Source organism: Oenanthe melanoleuca, chromosome 1A (genome assembly GCF_029582105.1).
Source record: "Oenanthe melanoleuca isolate GR-GAL-2019-014 chromosome 1A, OMel1.0, whole genome shotgun sequence".
Classification (NCBI taxonomy): Eukaryota; Metazoa; Chordata; class Aves; order Passeriformes; family Muscicapidae; genus Oenanthe; species Oenanthe melanoleuca.
The window spans coordinates 14,695,813-14,716,854 of NC_079334.1; the positions used below are offsets into that span (position 1 = coordinate 14,695,813).

At 39.4% G+C, this 21,042-nt stretch overlaps 1 protein-coding gene across 1 annotated transcript in view; it reads left to right on the top strand.

The window, feature by feature from the left end:
- Nucleotides 1-21,042, top strand: part of DGKI (diacylglycerol kinase iota) — a 216,248-nt gene that overhangs the window by 161,105 nt on the left and 34,101 nt on the right. Inside the window, exons 23-27 of the mRNA XM_056482414.1 lie at nucleotides 1,495-1,539; nucleotides 4,428-4,497; nucleotides 6,911-6,951; nucleotides 8,536-8,663; nucleotides 9,190-9,315. Of these exons, the coding sequence (XP_056338389.1) occupies nucleotides 1,495-1,539; nucleotides 4,428-4,497; nucleotides 6,911-6,951; nucleotides 8,536-8,663; nucleotides 9,190-9,315 (410 nt within the window). The remainder of the gene's footprint in view (nucleotides 1-1,494; nucleotides 1,540-4,427; nucleotides 4,498-6,910; nucleotides 6,952-8,535; nucleotides 8,664-9,189; nucleotides 9,316-21,042) is intronic.

A 21,042-nucleotide genomic window follows, 5' to 3' on the forward strand; every position in this document is an offset into this window, starting at 1 on the left:
AAAATCGTTCTGTAATATTGTCGTGGAGATTACTCCATGGAGATTACTGAGACACCACTAAAGACAGCAAATACCGACTAGATATTTTCAAAGACACAGAAATGGGTGTTTATGCAGCTAACAATAGGTTCGCTTTTATTCTCTAACACCTTGCCTCATGAGAATCCATTCTATAATACACCGGAAATGCAGACTCCAAATGCCTCATTACCTGAATCATCTGAAGTGTGAATCCCTTCAGTAATAAACTAATGGATTTTCATTAATGTGTTTCAATCTCTTGGTGATAGCTTTCAATAACATTTACAAGTCTGATTACATTACATTTATAAATAATTTATATATTAATATTTATAAAAAATTATAACTTGTTAGTCTAATTTATGTAGGAACTATGAACCTCACCCCTTCCGTTGAACTCTTTGGGAGCCATTGACTTCCCATAGATTTTGGAACTCCACACTTGCAGTCTGAATATGAAACTTAGTATCTCACTTTAGGCTTTCACTTCTTTGCATTTCAGCCAGAATTCCCTTCATCAAATGCAATTTTGGACATTCAGACCTGGGGTGTGGCTATTATTATCAGACCTAAAACCACATTGTAAGGTGGTACATATTTGAAGTATCCAGTGCAGAAAATTACAGTGAAATAATAATGATGATCATCTCATCATATTGGAAATGTGATCTCACACTGAGTTCAGGCAGTTTTAGATACAACCCCTGAAGGAAGCACAGCTAGATATTTTGGTTGAATTACCTACCCACAGTGGTTGTGGAGGAACTGTGTTTCTCCAACCTTTTGTAGGGTTTGTATTAGTTTTTGTGTATGTGTGCTTGATTTGGCTCAGTCCCATTTGCTGGGAGTAGAGATGCCAAGGTTTGCATGCTGCTGGAGGACAATGGTCTTCAGGCCAGGCTCTTTAGTAGACTATGTCATGTACTATAACTATTTGACAAAATTTTTATTAGACTATGTCATGTGCTATAACTATTTGACAAAATCTTATTAAAATAAATTAGATACCTGAACCCTGTTAAATGTCAGGATCATTCTGCTATGACCTTCTTGGAGTGAGGTTGTCCTAAAATAGAGAGAACTGTCCGTTGTTTTCTTTAGTGCATTAATCACTTGGAAATATTTACAGAAGTGTATTAAAGATTTTTGATGTATTTGCATTAATTTTGTTGCTGATATTGTAAATTTAGGTAGTTGTCTTGGAACAAATAGATTTTTTTTAACGTGATAAAGATACATTAGTATAATCTCTTTTTTTTTTTTAACTATTTTTTTTATCAAATGCATACAAATCTAAGCATTGAGTGAGCTTTCCTTGATTTTCTGTGGAGTTTGTTTCATATGCTTAAAACCAGTGAAAAATATTTGCAAAATGATTTGTGTTTTCCCAGCCACTTCAGATAATAGGACTACAAACAGCTCTTGTTGCTTTTATCTTTTTCATCACTGCTGTGTCTTTCATTCTCCTGCTAGGACCTACAGTCAGTAACATCTGCTACACAGAGAGTTCATTACCAGGTAAGATAAGCTTTTCTTTTAGTATCAGAACAGAAAGAGGCTTAAAAATGGGAATGGCACTCTTTGTATTTTAACCCATATGTTCTTGGGTGAAAGACTCATATGTTAGATGAATTTCTAATTATTTGATTATTGTATTTACCTTTAAATATTGGAAGCTAGTTCTGCTTTCTCTTGGATTAGTTTTATGGAATCACCTTTGAAATTACTGGAGCTTGGTGATGTGAATGATATTGCAATAGCAGTGTTTTCCATATTGAAGTGAATGAGAAAATGTGTCGTGTAGGACAAATGAGAAAAGTACAACTTTTTTCTCTGTCTGAGAAACTGAACAATGACATGTTGTATTGCATAGCTGTTGTAATAATGTCTGTCTCTGAGGAAAAAAAAAAAAAAAGTTGTTTTAGCAGGCCCAACCTCTTAATAATTCTGTACAGGACAGTCATTCATTTTTACTTTGCGTAATCTTCAGCGTAATTTTTTAGTCCATCCTAAGCACATGTGCGTTTTCTTCATGAGATCAATAGGTTTTAGTGTAGGTGGATAGTTCTTAAAATTGGTCTCTTTGTGTTTTGCAGCTTTATTCTACCATTTATGCAATACAGAACTTGTCTTTTCAGTTGGAAGTATCATTCCAGAATGTGTATTTCTCTCAGTAAAACAATTCATTGAAGAGTGCTTGAATAGGAAGTAAACTGTGACTAACTCTGCTGACTCCTGAAATTATATGGTATTAGCATGGAGACCTACACAAACCAATTGTGGTGAAATTGCCAATAATTTTTTGGGGGTTAATGATTACTTGGGTGAATTCCAGTTTCACAAGAATGCCTGTAGATGCACTGGCTACAGACTCTGTAAGAAAATGCAATTTGGCATGTTTTCCTTGAGTTGCCTTCTTTATATCAGTTCATGGTTTGTTTCTTTCTTTCCCTATCCAATCCTAAATTCATATTCATGATATTTCCATCAATCATTGCCCTGGAACTCAGTTTTAGAACAGTGTTAGTGTCTAGAAAATTGACTAATAAACCAGCAGGTATGAGTCTGTTCCATTCATTCTAAATTAACCTGAGTGGCTGCTGTCTGCTCCATGTGTAGGATACCGCCTGAGGTAAAATGAGGAGCTAAATCTGTGTATATGGGAAGATGTACAAGAGAGTATGAAATATCAGAATTCAGCTCCATACTTGGCTCTAACCTCTGCAGTTACAGCAGTATATAAATTAGTTGCCTACCTATCTTCTCTAGTGCACAGCAGTGTGAAATCCCTAACATACCAGTCATTTTTTATGATGTTACATTTCAAATGCAGCCCTCTGTGTTGTGTCTTTGGCACTTATTTGTCTAGGATTCTTTTTTTTTTCCTTTCAGTGGGTCATTTCTGCAAATTGTCTCATTAGGTTAATTTGAGGTTTGTTCCATATTTGTTGGTATCCCTCCACATATTACAGAAATGGGAAAAAGAGGGGGATAAAGGACATGAATAGGGTGTTTTAGCTGATTGAACTGTCTTCATACCTCACTAATAAGGTGTCATGGGTACTTTTAAGTCTCATACATGCAGTTCTCTGGCATAATTCCTCTGCAGTTCAAAACATAGGGAGTCAGCAGAAATATTACCAAAACCAAGTGCAAATGAGAAAAAATATACTGGAGTGTTTTCTCATTCTGTTTTGCTTCTCTAATGAGTTTAATGCTCACAAAATAACATTCTCGTGGGTCTGAGACTCTGCAAGCTAATTCTGTAATTGAACTGTAATGAAGTCTTGGAGGGAGTATGTCACAAGGTTCAATTTATGACTTGAGTTAGTTGGCATTTACCAGCAGTATTCCCATCTTCATTTTATCAACATTTTGTACTCTATGAATTTTGCTCATTTCTCCTCTTCTCATAAACTGTGTTTTAGTACACACCATTGGATGTTTTCTTCTTTTTCTCCTTTGTGTTGCAGTCTCCTCCATTCCATACAGAGTGGACTAAATATTAAGATCTATAAAGCTTTGTGCATGTAGATACAACAATGCCAGAAAGCCTAGTGGATTTCAGAGATGCTTGATTTTCTGACAAACACTCTAGTGGCAATACAATCAAACCTAAAAATCCCGCAAGTCTGTTTGTGCACGTTAGACAAAGTTGTATTTTAAATCTGATTCTATGAAATCTCTGAGATGTGTTATTTGCTCTCCATGTACAGTTATAATTCATTTTCTGTTATGCTGTCATTGTTTCCCTCTCTGTGATGCACAGAGGCTGGATACCGTAAGAATACGGTTTATGGTATCCTGTAAAATCCTCCCTGTTGCTTTTGTTTTTCTTTTCCTGCCACCTGATTTGGTATACTACTCTGTGGTCTGTTGTCTGAAGGAGAAGTAAAGTTTAATCTCGAGCCAACATGTTCCTGAATTTACAGCATTTACAGATGTGCTGATGGTACTGCTAAAGATGTGAATAAGGATCGAATATGTCTCTATAAAAATTGTGTGCACCAAAGACCCATGCTACTGTGTTTTGCCCTGTGTAGACATATTTGTGCTTAAATGTTATATGCAGCAGATTTATGAAGTTGGTTAACTATGCACTGGCAGCATGGAGCAGAGCCATGATCACCCTCTGCTCTCTTAGATCCCTTTTGATCCCATTTGCCTCTCCAGTAAGGGCTAAAAACACATGAGGTAGCCTGCTTGAGTATTTGAAGTACAGGTCAGGAAAAAGGTCTTAATTCTTCCCCAGTAATTTCATTTGGTTCCTGGGTTATATAGATTTTGCACATTGTGCAATGTCAGTAGCCCAAAATGAAAAAGTCAAAGTCTAAAAAATAGTCCTTTTTAGTGAAGAAACAGTTTGTTGGGGTTTTTTAATAATGTAAGTTTCATGCTCTATCCAGGACCAAGAAAGCTCTTTCCCCAGAGTGCTTTCTGTTCAGAGGCTCTCTCCTAGATGGTGCTTCCTAGATGGTAAGTGCCTCTCCCTTCTCCTGTGCCTAGCATGCTGCTTGCCTCTGGTGTGCTTTGTAGGATAGTTCTGAGTGTATTACTAGAGAGGGGTAACTGTTCTTTCTTGTTACACTGAGCAGGTAAAAAAGCAGCTGAGTGCCCCCCTTTCCTGTCTGAAAAATGAAACAGGCCCTTCATCTAACAATCAAAATATCTGCTGTAGCTATTTCCATCCCACAGAGAGGCATTTCTCTGAGGCGAGTTAGAAACTTAGTTTATCAGAGTTGTTTCTGTGATGAGCAGACTTTATTGCATGCACTGCCCAAGCTCAGAGTGCAGCCAGTTATACAATTCACTGCTGCTGGTTAGGCTGAGTTCTTCGCCCTGCTTTCTCTGCAGACACTCTAGTCTTTAGGCACTGCAGTGTTTAGGTCACAGAAAGGTACCTCCCTTTCCTTGTAGATCTGCAGAGCTCTGGAGAGCTGCACTTCTATTTGAGCTAGACTTTGTCAAAGCAGATGACTTATCTGGGCTTTACATCAGGCTACAGAGCACAGGAATTGGCAGCTGGAATGGATGGCATCTGCTTTTACAAAAGCTTCAGCATGGGGAGACTTAAAATTTTAACGCTCAAAACAAAACTAAATTCTCCTAAGCAATTTCTAATCACCCTTCCTTGTTTCTCAAGAGGGACATTGATAAAAGCCTTAGTGAGAATCTGTTTGGTTTTTGGAGGGAGCTGGATAGATAGATGTGTTTAGTTTTTTGTCTTCAGTGTTTGATATTCCTGAGAAGTGCCAAAACCTTCAATGTTACATCAATGTGCTCTTGTGTCAAAACGGCAGAGTGAATCAACCTGATTTCACTCACCCAAATAAATGCAAAGCAGACACAAAAAAATCACATCTGATGAAGTACACTGTAGATGAAAAATACTTTTGGGTTTCGCAATATAAATTATTTGGCTATGACAAGATTCATAATATGTGCTTTATTTAGTGAATCCCTCTATTTTCATGTGTTTTTCATGAGTAGTATAAATTTTTCTTTAATATATTGCTAATTCAGTGTCAATATCTGTGGCCGAGCATTTGATTTATAAAGAGCTTCCAAGCATATTATTGTTCTTTAGACTCAGAATTTGAATTATCCCATTAGATCCATCAAATTCAGCATATGCTTGCTCTCAGCAGAACGAAGTAGCTTTTTCTGTCACATATTTTAATGTAATCAGTTCTTCTTAGAGGACTGAAATCCATTTTATACATTTTAAAATATTTTTTACAAGTTAATATTTTTCATGACTACTATGTTTAAATTCAGAGTTTAATTAATCACAGAATTGTAGAATGTTAAGGGTTAGAAGGGACCTTAAAGGTCATCTAGACCCAACCCCTCCTGCCATGGGGAGGGACACTTCTCACTAGACCAGGCTGCTCAATGCCTTACCCAGCCTGATCTCAAACACTGCCAGGGCTGGGGCATTCACAGGTTCCCTGGGCATCCTGTTCAACTATCTCACCACTCTCACAGTAAGACCTCCAGTAAGATCTCTTCCTAAGATCCAGCCTGAATTTCCCCTTTCTTCAGTTTGTACCCCTTACTCCTTGTCCTGTCACCACAGTTCATGATGAAAAGTCTGTTGTCCACCTCTCCATAGACCTCTTCAGATGCTGGAAGGTTGCTTTGAAGTCTCCATGCAATCTTCTGTTCTCCAGGCTGAACAGCCCCAGCTTTCTCAGTCTGACTTTGTAAGGGAGGTTCTCCAGTTCCCTTATCAACTTCCTGGCTCTCCTCTGGATTTGCTCTGACAGTTCTAGGTCCTTCTTGTGTTAGGGGCAGCAGAACCATTCACAGCTCTCCAGGCAGGGTCTCACAAGAGTAGAGTAGAGGCTGAGAATCTCTTCCCTTGATGTGCTGGCCACTTTCCTTTTTACTGAAGCCCAAGACATGGTTTGCTTTCTGGGCTAAAAGTGCACCCAGCTGGCTCATGCTGCATTTTTCACCAACCATCAACCCCAAGTCCTACTCTGTAGGGCTGCTCTTAATCACTTATCCATACATGGGATTTCCATGGCTCTTGTGTAGAACCTTGCACTTTGTTGAACTCCATGAGGTTTAAAATGGCACACCTCTCAAGCGTGTCAAGGTGGCCCTGACTGGTATCGCTTTCCTCCAAGGCTGGTGTGAGCAGGGAACTCACCAAGGGCACTCCCCATCCCTCTGCCGGTACCACTGACAAAGATGTTGGTCACAGTATTGACCTGAGACACACCACTCACATGGACATAAGGAATTAACTCATGTTCTTGTGGAGCCACTGTGAATTCCCTGACACAGGGGTTGTTTTATGAAGCAGTGATGTTAGTGCAGCCCATCTTGTCCATGCAGTTCTTCTCAGACTATTTTCTGCTATTGTTTCTCTGTCTTGCAGCAACTTCTGCTGATCGTTTTTACCGCATTGACAGATCTCAGGTAAATCCTTATTTGTTTTCTGTTTCTATAGATTTATTTTTCTATTAAGCTACATCAAATACAGATGAAAATGAATTATCTGCCATTCTTCCTGTGTATTGCAAAATGTTACTCATGATGTCTCATGAGAAGTAGAGAAAAAAAATTCTGGACTGTTTTTTAGTTGATCTAATTCACATTGTTTCACTGAAGTCTTGTATCTTCTGGCCATCTGCCATTCTGTTTACTACCAATCTGATTCAGATCAGAATTTTTTGCAATTGTTTTCCATATAAAGACTTACTAGAGGTGTCTGTGTGGTGCCAATGTATTTGTATTAATCTTTCCACTGATGTTTTTAGGCACCAGAAGTCTCGATCCCCTCTCTGTGTGTGTGTGCCATGAAATAGCTATTGAAGTTAAGATGTTAAAATTTGAGAGTTATGAACAGAGATGCATCATATATTCACAAGGAACAAAACTATGTGTATCTCTGCTGGATTCAGACCTATGGCACATATCTGACAATTTGAATATATTTTCTAAAATTTTACAGGGCTTTTGGAGTTTCTGGTTTGTAGCCAGAACAGGCCAATTAGTAACTCAGCATTAAGCTCAAATTGTTGACTTCACACTGTGGTTGTTTGTATCTGGTCCCCCTGAGACAAGTGTAAGCTGTTTCTGGATCACATGGACATGTTACTGTTTCTTAGCAAAAGCAGCTAATGATTTAGCTCGAGCAGAAGGAGCTGGGACTTCAGTTCAGAGTTCCCATGTTCTGTGCCTGCATGTAGACACCATGGGAGTTCTTTGCACACAGTCAAATAAATGGTTTGATGTTGCAATCTAACATTGTGAAGGCAAGGATGAAGAAGATGCTGCTACAGATTAAACTGGCAATTTGTCTCTGGCTTATTCTGCATTTCACTAATATTTGACACTGTACTAACCGTAATTTTTAATGCCTACTCCTTCATCTTGTGATTCCGTGGGTAAAAGAATTAATACTGTGTGTTGGTCCCAGCACACAAATAGTTACAAATTTCTTGCCCATTTGCCTACATAGATAGGCATACATTCAGTGTTTTTTTTTTGAAAGACAATAAGCCTTCAGTGTCAAAAACAAAAACAAAGGATTGAGAAAGAGAGCTTTGGTAATGGAGATGTGAAAACAGAATATGAAAGTGGTGGAGATCTGGAAGAGCACACCCAAACAATGAAAAGTCCTGTCAACCATCATCAAAGAAGAGACCATAGGTTTTGGTACTAATTTCAAAATGCAAACCTTGGCTTTATGGGTAGACCTCCAGATTTCATCAGAATGGCATAGTTATCAAGTAACAGCCTTTAAAGTGGTGCTGTGAGTGTGTAGCTAGCTCATGGGGAATCTTGTTTAGCTTGAAATCAATGATATATTAATTGGTGACTTCTATGGCATTGATTTTAATGTGTATGTGTGTATGAGTGCACACTTAAATACACAGAATCCCTTGAATATTCTTCAGAGAACCTGACATGCAATTGACTCATTCTAGGGCAGCTGGGTACTCTGAGAGATCAGTGATGCTACAGATTCATTATTTGTTGGTTGTGTCACTCCAACAGGAACATTTGCACTTTGTAACGGAAATTTCACAGGATGAGATTTTTATTCTGGACCCAGAGATGGCAACGTCTCAGCAGGTGGGGACACCACCAGGAATGCCTGACCTGGTAGTGGAGCAGGCAACTGGGTGAGTGCTGCTGGGATCTGATTTTCATCAGTTGTATTAGTGATGGGCATCTCTTTCTGGTCCCTTTCGCTGAAGGATTAGGAGATGTGAGAGGGTGGGTATTAGGTAGGAACAAATCCAGCCATGGTAATGACAGGAGGACAGTAGTGTGACATCTAGTCCATTAGACTTCCTGGAGCACACAGCAGGACTAGTGGACTTCAGCACCTTTTAACCATGTCACACCACTTGACCCTAAATCCTGCCAAGAATATCTAAGGATTGAGTTACAAACTTCTCTGCATGGTTAGAGTTCTGACTCCACTGAAGCCCTTTGTGTCTAAGAATGACCATGAAGTGTCTCTGTTTCTTATCATCCTCTTGACAGACCAGAAATGCTTCTATTCCTTTTCAGGAGCAGCATTGTACTCATAGCAAATTAATCTATTTTAACTTGCTATGGGCTCAAAATTGCTAGGAACCAATTGGCACAAGACAGCTTCAAAGTGGAGCACACATGCCTTTCTCCTCCTCCTTCTCTCCTTAGGATATCAGATCGGTGGAACCCTGTCGTTCGGAAGAGGATGCTGAGCGACAGCGGCCTTGGAAAGATTTCTCCCCACTACGAGGTACCTGACAAACAAAAGGACGCCAGCCAGACACATATTCTGCAGTAAGAGCCCTCTGCATTTCTCTACTTGATGATGCACTGTCCCTGTCACCACAGACAACCTGTAATGTTTCCTTTAAGCTTAATGAAATGTGCCAACATGCTGAAATTACAAATATTTTTTGCTACATCTCTTTTGCTTCTCCCTTCTGCTCTTCCTCTTTGTCCATTATTTTATGTTATTGCCTTTGTTTCATTCTCTTTGGCACCCGCTCCTCTTAATACACCTAAATCCAAGTTTTTGAAAGAAAGTACCTTATTTTCGATGTCTGAAGCGCCAGCCAAGGAAATCTTCTTGGCAACTGGTTTGGTGAAAAGTCAAAGCATTCACCCTCAAGGCACCTCTGCTGCAATGTGATAAACAGAAATCTCTAGAACTGCTGCTTGCTATCAAAGATGTAGGAAATGGTTTTCATATAATCTTGAACCATGTAGGATAGCTGTATAGTGGTTTTCTTTTTGATAATTTCCCCATAAAAGAATTTTTTACCTTTGTAAAAATTAGTACCATCTACTTAGTACTACCTACTTAGTACTATCTACTATGTTCTGATTGATTTTAAAAATATCCTATGTTAGAAATTTTTCTCAACTTATTGGTTATTTCACTTTAGATTTTCAAAACCATCAGAGGATCACTACCAAAGATTATGTGGGAAACATCTGTCACAACTCTATTGCTGGCTTTGTTATTTGTGTTTTGTGGTTCTATTCCCCCCCTCCCCTAACTACATAATGAATAATTGTTTCTAGTTCTACTGTATCAGCAACCCGATGGGCATGTTTTAAAACTTAATATAGAAAAATTAGGAATAGTGTCAATGTGGCCTTTTTTTCAATTTTTATTTTTTTTTTCTGTCAGGATGTGTGTGGGAGAGAGCTGCAAGGCACAGGGCAGGCAAAGCCTACAGCTCCAGGACAGATGTAGTGTGGATGGCAGGCTGTCTAGCCATGAGGCTACCAACTGGAAATTTTCCAGCTACCTGGTGACTGCTGTCAGGAGGAGATGTCATGGCAAGAAAGGGTGATCAGGGTATCACTTTCAGGAGAAAATTGCCTGGTTTTCTTCCTGAGAGATTCTGGATCAGTTCTTTATATTCTTTGCAAAGTGAAGAATCGAGGTTCATTTTTCCATAGATTGGAATGGCAGGGCCCAAAATCAGAAGCTGTCAAAGCTGTGAGAAAAATGATGCTTAGACAGTTTTAGGCAGTGTGTAGTGATGGTGAGAACATGTGGACTAATTTCTTATTGATAAGAAGAATGATTTTGTTTACATCAGCATGACTGGAAATGTTTGCTTAGCTGTAACAACTACATTTGCTAAATTTATTAAATACAAGTAAGTTTGTAGTGTTGCTCAGAGTAAAGTGTCCCTGTCACTGTCTGCTATGAGGAATTTTCTTCACAGTTTCTCTAAACTTTAATTGTTTTGGTTGAAATTTTTCACTCTAAAAGTCAGTCTATGACTGATTCATTTTCTTTCAGTAAAAACTTTAACAAAACAGCCAGTTCTTTCTGAAGACAAGATTTGTGGGAAATGTGCTCCTTTAAATGGCCTTATTTCAAATAAATTCAGTGGCTCTTTCCTGAGATGAGTTAGTGCTGGTAGTGGAATGAACCTCACTGGAATGAAATATTGGAAGCTTGAGATTTAGTAAGATGTCATCATAATACCGGGGAGATGCCTTTTGCTGTCTTGAAAATACCCCTGAATTTGCCCTGCTGATGAGGTTGTTCGTTCACTTTGAAGACACCTCAGATTTAAGAGCTTTGCTTTCAAAAGTTTCTGTCTGTACATGCTCACAGAGGAGTTATGCTCCTCTGTACTTAATTCATGTTGCATATCTGCTCACAGGGCTGAAGGAAGTGGGACTGTGCTGTTCATTAGCTGATCTCCAGCAGCAAGGAGAAAAGGGATGCAGTATCATGATCAGATGGAGATGGTCAGGAGAAGGTGTATGAAGGAACAAGGAAAAGAAGTTGCAGGAACCAAAGGAGTAGAAGCAAAAACGGAGCATGTGCAGGAACTTGGTGAGCAGGGTTAAAGGAGGGAGCTATTCAGGGCACAGACGATAACCAGGTGTCTGGTGAGTCAGAATGGGAATAATGAAATTGAGTAGTGCATGGGGTACAGATAGGGAAGAGAAGAGTGACAGGCTGTTTCTTTCCAGAACACAGAATTCTGGGTTTATGCAGGTTATTAGACAGGTGGGCAAGCTCTGAAATATGTTTAGACATGGCCTCACTTGCTACCAAGGTGGAAGGTGAACAGTAAACGAGTCAGGGAACCACAGTGGAGGCAATAAGGTAATAAATTTAAGATAGCTGAATGATGCTCTGTGGGACTGGCTTCTCTTTTCAGCATCCATGACAGAATTTCTAAATGGCAATTTACAGCAAACTTTTCGCAAGTGGCCGGTTAACCAAGGGCATTCTGTGCATGTCCACTGTGAAGTAGGTTTGGTTACTGAGAGGCCACTACAAGGAGGTTTTTAAAGAGTGTGAAGGGCTGGAATCTAAGAAATAGCATTTCTGTTGCCTCAGGTTGTCTAACTGGCACTTTAAAGAAAAAAATAAAGCACTATTATATTTTGCCAGCTGAAGTTGGTCACAGGTTTTTTGCAGAGATTTGTCCCTTCAGAAATTATTTTTCAATTAGAACTTGAAAAAAGGATTTCAGTAAAATTCCTAAACAAGAATATAGCAGAAAAGAGAGAAGTCAATTCCTCCTGCACATAGAGCTCTCATGGATCTTCTGAGAGTCATCAGCATCCAATGTTTTTTATATAATCGGAAATATTGTACAGCTCAAAATGCATTATCCTATAGCCTAGGGCAAATGACAAGGGAATTAGTGTGAAAGTGCCATGTTGATTCACTGGGAATGCTTTCTCAGTAGTCATTTTTCTCCTAAAGAGGACATGACCACAGCTGGTCATAATATAGCTTCAGGATGCTTAGAGTATCTGTCATCACTATATGCACAGATATAGATGTGTGTATATGCATCTATATCTATATCTAATCTATATCTATATCGATATCTATATCCTCTGTCTCTGTGTCTGTCTCTATCTCTATCTCTATCTCTATCTCTATCTCTATCTCTATCTATCTCTATCTCTATCTCTATCTCTATCTCTATCTCTATCTCTATCTCTATCTCTATCTCTATCTATAACTATAACTATATCTATATCTTCTTTAAGATTAAGTAATTATTTCTGACAAGTGAGGAATGTAGCTAAAAATTTCAAAACTGATCCCTTATATTATTTCAATGAATGAAAGCAGAGAACAGAATATGTGATCAGAAAGTAATTATAATATTAGGTGTTGCTTTTTATCACAAGCTTGTTTGGTTAAAGCATAGTGTGAATATAATGATTTTGAGGCAGGAGTGTTTCTGAGAGAAAAATTACGCTTTTTTTTCCAATTAACTGAACTTCAAGTCCCCAGCCTTTGCTGTTGAGGCAAAGGAGTTTTAATAACAGTAGGCACATGTGGGGTAGGTTTGTGCATCTGCCCCTTCGATAGATGGCAGAAATAGAGCATATCATGTACTGTATGCTGCACAGTGGCTTTTTTCTCATTTATTACCAATGCATTTCATCATTAAATATTTATCTCCCCAGGATGGATTGGGTGGGATTTTATCTTCCTCTTTTCTCACCAAACTGACCCTTCTTAATGACTTTTGTGGCATCTCGACACCTGATGCACAGCTGAGGAAATTCACGCTGCTTACAAATTATTTTGATAGGCAGTGATATGCAAAACACTCATACACATGATGAGACTACAAACTGGCTTCTTTAGAGAGATCTTGCTTCTTGATTGGCATCCCACTTTCCGAAAGGAAAATGCAAGCAGTCCAGCTCTCGTCCTCTCCTTGCGGCAACTTCAAGCAATAGGACGCACACGTACTTGACAAAGGAGCCATCTTACCTGAATGCTAAAAAGTCAGCTACCACCTAGCTTGAAAATGCCTTCTGAATATTTCCAGTACACAAAGGGACAAAGCCAGGTTTTTGTCATGGAATTTAAGTTTTTATTTTGGAGTGCATTTAAAGGATAAAAAAATGATGTTGTTAAAGTAGAGATAGCTGGACCCTTGGCTTCTTTAAGAAGTTTACTGTAATCGCTATTAATCTGCTTTCCACTGTCTGGCTAACAGCCAAGACTGAAGCAGTAGAGTCTCTTTTCTCTTTTTCTTTTAACAACTGTTTTCTTTTTCCCCTTTGCTTCCAGCCTTGCTTGCCTACTTTAGTCCTTGGTCTGCAAAGCAGAATCTTCTATGAGAAGTAAAACAGGTTTACAGCAAAGAAGACAGGAATATAACAGGAGAATAACTTCTCATAATCTCATTTTCTTTTTGTCTAGGTACAAGAAAGTAACATTTGATAATTTGATTTTTAGGGCCTACTGCTTTCCCTGCAAGCATTTGACGGGTGGTAACTGTACCTGGGAGGAGCAGGGTAGCAAGAGTGGATCTGGCAATGCCACTGTAGAATGTGAATATCCCTGTGTCCAGCTCTAGGGACTGGAAACAACAGACCTACAGTCCCCAGTGACATTAAAAGTGCTGGAAAAGAAGGTGGATGGGTTTACTGGGGTGATAAAGGATGATTGATAGAAAGATAGATCTGGGTATACTTTAGGCACTGTTATAAATATAGGTCAAATATTCTCCAGGATGGCAGTCTTACAAGCCAATCAAGGTTGGAAAAGTTGTGTACCTTGTAGTTTTAGGCATGTCTGTATTTATGTGTACTTACTCAATTGTAAGAGTTGAAGGAAGAAAAACCCAGCCAAAATGACAAAAAGCAAAACCCAACCCTCCCAGTCCTTGTTTTCTGAGCATTGCACAGGAATAGCAAGCCTCTGTCCATGTGCTCTGTCCCTGCCATAAGGAGCTTCCATTTGCTTGGAGAGGAGGCTGGTTCTTAATGTATTCTCACTCAGTACCAAGCTGTCTTATCAAAGCTACAACTAGTGAGCTTCAGAGTCCAGGGAAGAAACACAGTCCTGTACATGTGTTACACACACATTGGGCTACATACTTTGTTCAAGATTTCACATTTGGACATCTCATTATATGCATTCAGGCTGTATTTCTATTCCTGTTCATATCCCTAAATTCTGGTTTAACAGGCTTTTGAAGATAATAGAAATGTAGTTTGGTAAAATTGCTGCTCTGAACTATCACACAAAAGTACGACTTTGCCTGAGTTGACTGTGTTAAACTCAAAAAAGCCAAATTTTTTATAATTCTTCAGATATGTTTGTATTTCTGCTGTGGCTGAAAACTGGGAAATGTCAAAAACACCATGTGACAAAAGGCTAAAGACAAAGGGTAGTTGTGTGAAAATAGGTCATCTTTTGAGGTTTGCAATGGAGTATTTTAAACCTGCAAAATTTAGTGTTTGGGTGCGGCTGGGAATGATATTCTGATATGAGCCTTCACTTAACTCATGGAACAAAAGTGAGATTCTTCACTGGGGCTGCTTGGAAAGTTCGTTGTTTCCCAGGTTGTGTGTCTTGGCATGGCTGCTCTGCAAAGAGCTGCTCTTTCTCTTCCATGTCTAGTGTGACTGTCTGAGTCCCCTGGCTCGGGGCTTATGTGTCGGGGTGTAGGAGGTACAGTACATTTTTAACATGCCTGCCAAAGAACTTGGGTGAGCAGAGAAACTTCTGAAAGCTTAAAAACATTCCATTTGTCCCTGCTTGCCTGCTGCTTCTCTGCACTAGGAAAGGACCACTAAAACCCACGGCTTTGTCTTGGTAGTTGAAACAGAGAGTGTTTAGTAGTTCTGGCACAGTGGTGTATGCAAGGAGGGAAATGCAAGGGGAGCAAGGCCAAAACACAGAGCCTTACTGAGGTTCTGGCAGTGCTGATGCCCATGGGCAAGCAGAGACAGATGGGCCTGGCTAAATTATGCCAAGGGCTGAAATCAGAAAGCCAAAATTGGCTTGGAGCCGGTGTAGCCCTGACTCCTACTTTCCTGTTTCTGTGCCAGACATCTAAAAGTGCAGCACAAAAGCCATATCTGAAACTCCCAACAGAAGTTTTATTCTCCATCAGTTAGTCTATAGCAGAGGTGTAAACAGCTCAGCAGTTTTGCTCTGCCTAGGATCTGTGTGTTATGCGTATTAAGTAAGGTTATTCTTTAATATTTAGATTACTTTTTAAAAGATGGCAGGAAAGTGAAGGTTTCTTAGTGCTTAGTATTTGTGAAAATCAGGCCACTTCCTCTTTAACATAAATGCAAGAATCTGTTCTGAGGAATTCTTGTGTTTCAGGAACAAAATGCTGTTTCTTAAAAGTGACTCTTTTGCATTGTTGTAACAAATACACCATTTAGGGTATCTTCTGGATTGTTTGGAAACCCAAAGTGGCCTAAAATTATTTGGGTAGTATCTCAAGATACCAAGCAACTGATGTGCTTCACCTTCATCTAGCCTGAGGGCCAAGTGGAGATGTGTCTTATGAACTAAGTTATACCTGAGGTGCTCAAAATTGGGCTGTCATGGCATTGTGCTTAGTAAAATAATTTCTTTCTCTGGGTCAAATAAAAGTTGAAGTCCTAATAAAGTGACCTCTGCTTTAATCTTTTCCTGGAATTACCTGGAAGTTCACTGATTTGTTGTTGAGGAAAAGCCAGATGTTTTGTTACCTAATAGATATGCTTAAATTTCCATGCAGAATGCTAAGGAAGTGCGTAAATGTAGCCACTTTGGGTCCTATTCCAGGTCTTAATAATGACCTCTGTCAAACAACATCTAGTCCCTTGACATCTAGGCTCTTGTTTCACTAAGGTGTTACACAGCATGCCGAGATCTTGCTTTCCATAGGTCAGTGAGGATTTCGAAGATTGTCCTGGTTTGGAGGCCAGGTGTCTGCCAAGAAAGGCAGGAGCTTCTCTTTAAAATGGGAAATATAAACTCCCTCCCTCCAATTTATTATCATTTTGAAATTAAGTGGCTTTCAGGCAAAGATATGGGAAATAGGAATGACATATAAAAATAAAAACTATATAAATAGTTCTTTACTGGGAAAATTAAAATAGATATACAGTATTACAAAGAACAAATCCAAAACACTGACAGAGTCAGAATACGACCTGACACCTTGTTAGTCAGGATGTTGGTAGCAGTCCAATTGAATGGTGGCTACAGTCCTCCTGCAGTGGCAGATGTTGGTCAGTTGAAGCAGTGCTCCTGTAGAAGGGTGCAGTTTTTCTCTGAAGGCCCAGTGATGATGTGGAAAGGTCCAGCTTTCCTCTGAAGTCCAGTGGAAAGAAGGCTACTTTGGTGTTCAAAATCTCAGTTTTTATCTAGGTAGGAAAGGCTTGGCTCCTCTCCCAGCTAGAGCATCTCCGAATGGGGTAACATAATTTTATCAGCCATACAGTGGGACTTAATGGCCATTAGCAGATGATATCTTCCTAGAGGAAGGATGGGTTGTGAAAAAGATAAAGATGACTGCTCCACCTGGTTTTAAAGATGGCCCATTAGCAGATTATACATCCCATGGTGATAAGGATCACTGCACTGACAAATGGTGATAGAATACACATTTTTGGTCACATCCTGTATTGCAACCCAAGACAAAGATTTAATTAAAATCTGGAAATGAAAGAACATTTCAAAGAAGCTGGGATAAGGCCCTTTTCAAAATAATATTCTTTCATTCCATTGACATGTTTTGGTGCCATGTGATGATAAGAGAAAGAAAGGACAAGTATTCATAAAAAGACAAAACATAAAACCAAATCAAAACAAACTGTGATTATCCTACAGTGATCTTGCTGCTCATTTGGAAACACCTTCTTTTTCAAGTAAATACCAAACCAGCATGCTCAGGTCATATTTTGAGATGGAACTATCTTATCCAAGATGAATTTAATAGAACATTTCTCTATCCTTCTTCTCCTTTTAAAAAATTAACTGTAGGCACGTTTGGGTTTGTATCTGATTTTACAATAAAATCTTCTATTTCCTTTTTAAGCAGCAATTTCCAGACAATTCCTCTGGGTGTCAGTACAGCTTCAGGGATAGCTGCATTGTGGTGGTACAAGTCTTCGTTAAAACAATGCACAGTGGACAGAGGAATGGTAAGAGAGACAAAGTTAAGCAGTATTAAAAAGAGATGTGTGACAATACAGGGGACACTGACATACCTAAGACCTCGTATAGAATATATCTGAGCTGCCCTGGTTTCCCTAAGAAGCAGCAATTACTTTCCTTTATGTTGGAATGCATGTGAACAGCCTGAGGCAGTGATTGCTGTGCAGGTAGAGATGGAGACTGCTGACGCAAGTTAGAGATGCTAGAATTAGTATTGATCTTGTCTTTTAGCAGCATTAGGAAAGAATAATCTCCCTAGTGTTTGTCTCTTAGATTGTCGTTGCAGGTTATAGGAAATGTCCAAACAGATTCCTGCAAACTAATAAATAACTTGAATGGAATTTCTTCGATTATGGGGTCTTTGCTGGGCAGCATTTTCCCATGGATGTGAGACAGTATGGCCATTGTCTATGGGAAATATTTGAGAGGAAAGAATGACAGGAAAAATGGGGTAGTAAAACAAAAAAGCTCTGTAGAGAGACTTAAAGAATTGCAGAAAAACTTGGGTTGGGAAGGACGCTGAATGTCATCTAATACAAATCTTCAGAATAGATCTAGCTAGATGAACTTCAGAGCCATTTTCAGATGAGTTTTGAACATCTGAAAAAACTGGAGATTCAAGTCTCTTTGCACGGTGTGTTCTTCTCTTTGATCATCCACGTGGTAAAATTTTTTTTCCCTAACATCCCATCTGAATTTCTCATGTGCCAGCTTGTGACTTTTGCTTCTTTCTTCATGCAGACTCTGTCTTCTCTATCCTTTCCTGTTAAGTAGTTGAGGGCAGCAATTCAATTTTGCCCAAACCTTCTCTTCCTACTGAATGAACCCAGGTTCCATAGCCTGTCCTCCTATGCCCACACCATCTCTGCAGCCCTTTCTGGAACTAAATCCAATTTGTCAGTGTCTGTCTCGTTCTCAAGTCTCACAAGCGCCAAGAAGAGGGTCAAAAATCACTTCCATCTACTTTATGGCTCTGCTCGAGCAAATACAGCTCAGTGTGTTGTTGGCGCTTTCTGTCACAGGGAACTCTGCTGACAGATGTTCAACTTGTACTCTGCTAACATCAGACATTCTTTCTGAAAAGCTGTTCTCAGATTTTAGACCCCCCTCCAGCCTGTTTTGTTGCATGGGTTTACTCCTCCTGAGGTGCAGGACTTTACATTTGCCTTTGCTGAACTTGCTGTACTTCTCCAACCTCTGATGATCACTCTGATCTGGGCATGGATAAGGTCAAAGTGAAAATGTGGGGAAGCTCTCAGAAATTCTTAGGCTATTATTGTTCATCAAGTGCCATGGCAGAAAATGGTGATGCCCAGACTGAGCATTATCTGGTCAGGGACCAGGAAAGGAAGCAGTTCTGCTTTTCTACCAGTAAAATGATGTACTGTTTGTTGGGACTGCAGGGGACACACAGCTACAGAGGTACTGATACAAATAATGAGAGTGTTTCCTCACGTATATTTTAAAAATACTTGATATGCTAAAAATTTTCTTCATTTGGAATCAGGATAGGTGAATAAATCCCAACAGGGATGCCATTTGATTTTTAAGAGATGCACTTGCAAAATGAGAAGGAATGGGTTTAATTTGACAGCTCTTCCTCTCCCCTCATCACAGGTAGCTGTTAGATTGAATTAAAAAGTTTGCAGAAATACATTCCCTAAGCAGGAAAAAAGGTGTAATGGTCATAAACACCAGTAGAATTGCTGCATCGAGATTTTTATTTGACCTTTAAGTATTAAATGGCTGGTTTTAAATAGGCCTAGTGCAGATTGCAGATGGTTTCTGCTACAGGTTTATTGATTAAAATATCTGCTTTACATCAGCTCCAAGTTTGTTTCTTCAGAGGCTTTTGTCTTCAAGAATAATGTACTCATCTGCTGAAATTTTGTTAGAATTAATCTCCTGTAGTCTGGCTGTATATGTCTAGGTTCCTTAGCTGACTAGGCTCAAAATTGTGACATTCCCTGCACTTCCATCCTTAGAAATGAATATGCCTTCTTCTACCCACCTAGTCTTGAGCAAACCTAGTGTTTGCACATCGGAGAGTGCACTTGGAAACAGCTCTGACAGTTTGGCTCTTTGAGAGAGGCTTGTGTGATACCGAAGGCTCTCCTGGCTATACTGAGGATTAGATTTCTGCAGAAATTAATCCAAACCCTGCAAGAGTGAGTGGAAAAAGTCTAGTGAGCTTTGGATCAGACAGTGAACTTCGAAGCCTTGTTGCAGTTTTAGGTGGGCAGGTCTCATGCCTTCAATATTGTATGTATTCCAATTTACTGGATGCATCTAGTGTATGTATGATCAGGCTTTTTTTACACCATTTTAAATATGCATTTCTAAATATGTGTACCTGGATTTCTGGAAGAAGCTTGCGGGTTTTATGTAAAGCCCAAAGGGTATTGCTTTGCTTATGGAAGGGGTGTTCGAACAGACCTTGCACAGCTTCCTCTTGCAGGCTGAGGCTTGCTAGTTCTATTATCCCACTCAGCTGAGCTTGCTACTTTGCAACAGAAAGAAAGAAAGAAGGGCTTTAAAAAGCATGGAAATCAAACAGAAGTGATAAGACCTTTCTTCACAGGGATCATTTCTTCCTCCTCCCTTCTGATCCTCTGCCCTATCACAGAAACATGCCTTTACTCGAAGTATCTGCTGCATCAATAGATGTTTTTAAAAGCAGAGCAGAAGGAAAGTCAGATTGAAGCCTTTGGTGAAAATATGTGAAATCAGGCACCCCAGTTTCAGTCATGCATGGGAAAAGAACTGTTGGTAGAAGAGATAATTGAATCTCAATGTTCTGGAGTTATAGCCAGTCACAGTTAATTTGGCCTGCCTTTACTCTCTTGGGGAGATGGTGATCCCTTCTTTCTGAAAGTTAATTTTGCACCAAGGTAAAACCAGAGGAAAACCCCGTTGATGTGTTTATATATATATATAAAGAAAAAAGTTATTTCATTCTGAAATGACCAAGAACAGGATATTGCAGTCTCTGAACCTTTTCCTGAAGATTTTTTCTGTTTTGTTTAACCAAATGAAAATCTCTTCAACGTGTCACTTTGCAAAGTGTTTTGACCCAGGTGAGACCACAGATCTTGACAGTATATTAGTTTTTCTGAAGTATCTCTGACTTGTCTCTAATTGTTTTTTAAGGCATAGAGGTTGTGGAGATGATAACTTGCTTCATTATGACAGTAAAACGCATAGCCAGGGTCATACTGGGTGGGTAGCTGACACTAGACAGATTGTTCCTGTGTGGATGTTAGCAGATAAGAATCGTCCCTTCTTGGAACACCTGTCTGGTGACCAGTGCTGCCACAGTATATCTCTCACACTTCTTACAGACCTGAGAGAATGATGTGTGACCAGAAATACAAGCATCTACTGGATTTTTTTTTTTTTCCTGTCAGGAAAGCCTGCTGTGGTTGTGGAGTGAGTGGATGTGATTTAGAGCAGGCCATTATGCTTTCTCTTTTTGCTCTCTTAGAGCCTGTTATAAACATGGGCAGGATGAGTCAGTGCATAAAATGCCCAGTTCTATTTAGTGTAGAGGCTTCTACAGTCTCACCTACTTCCATCATAGCTACAAACAAGAATCCCCT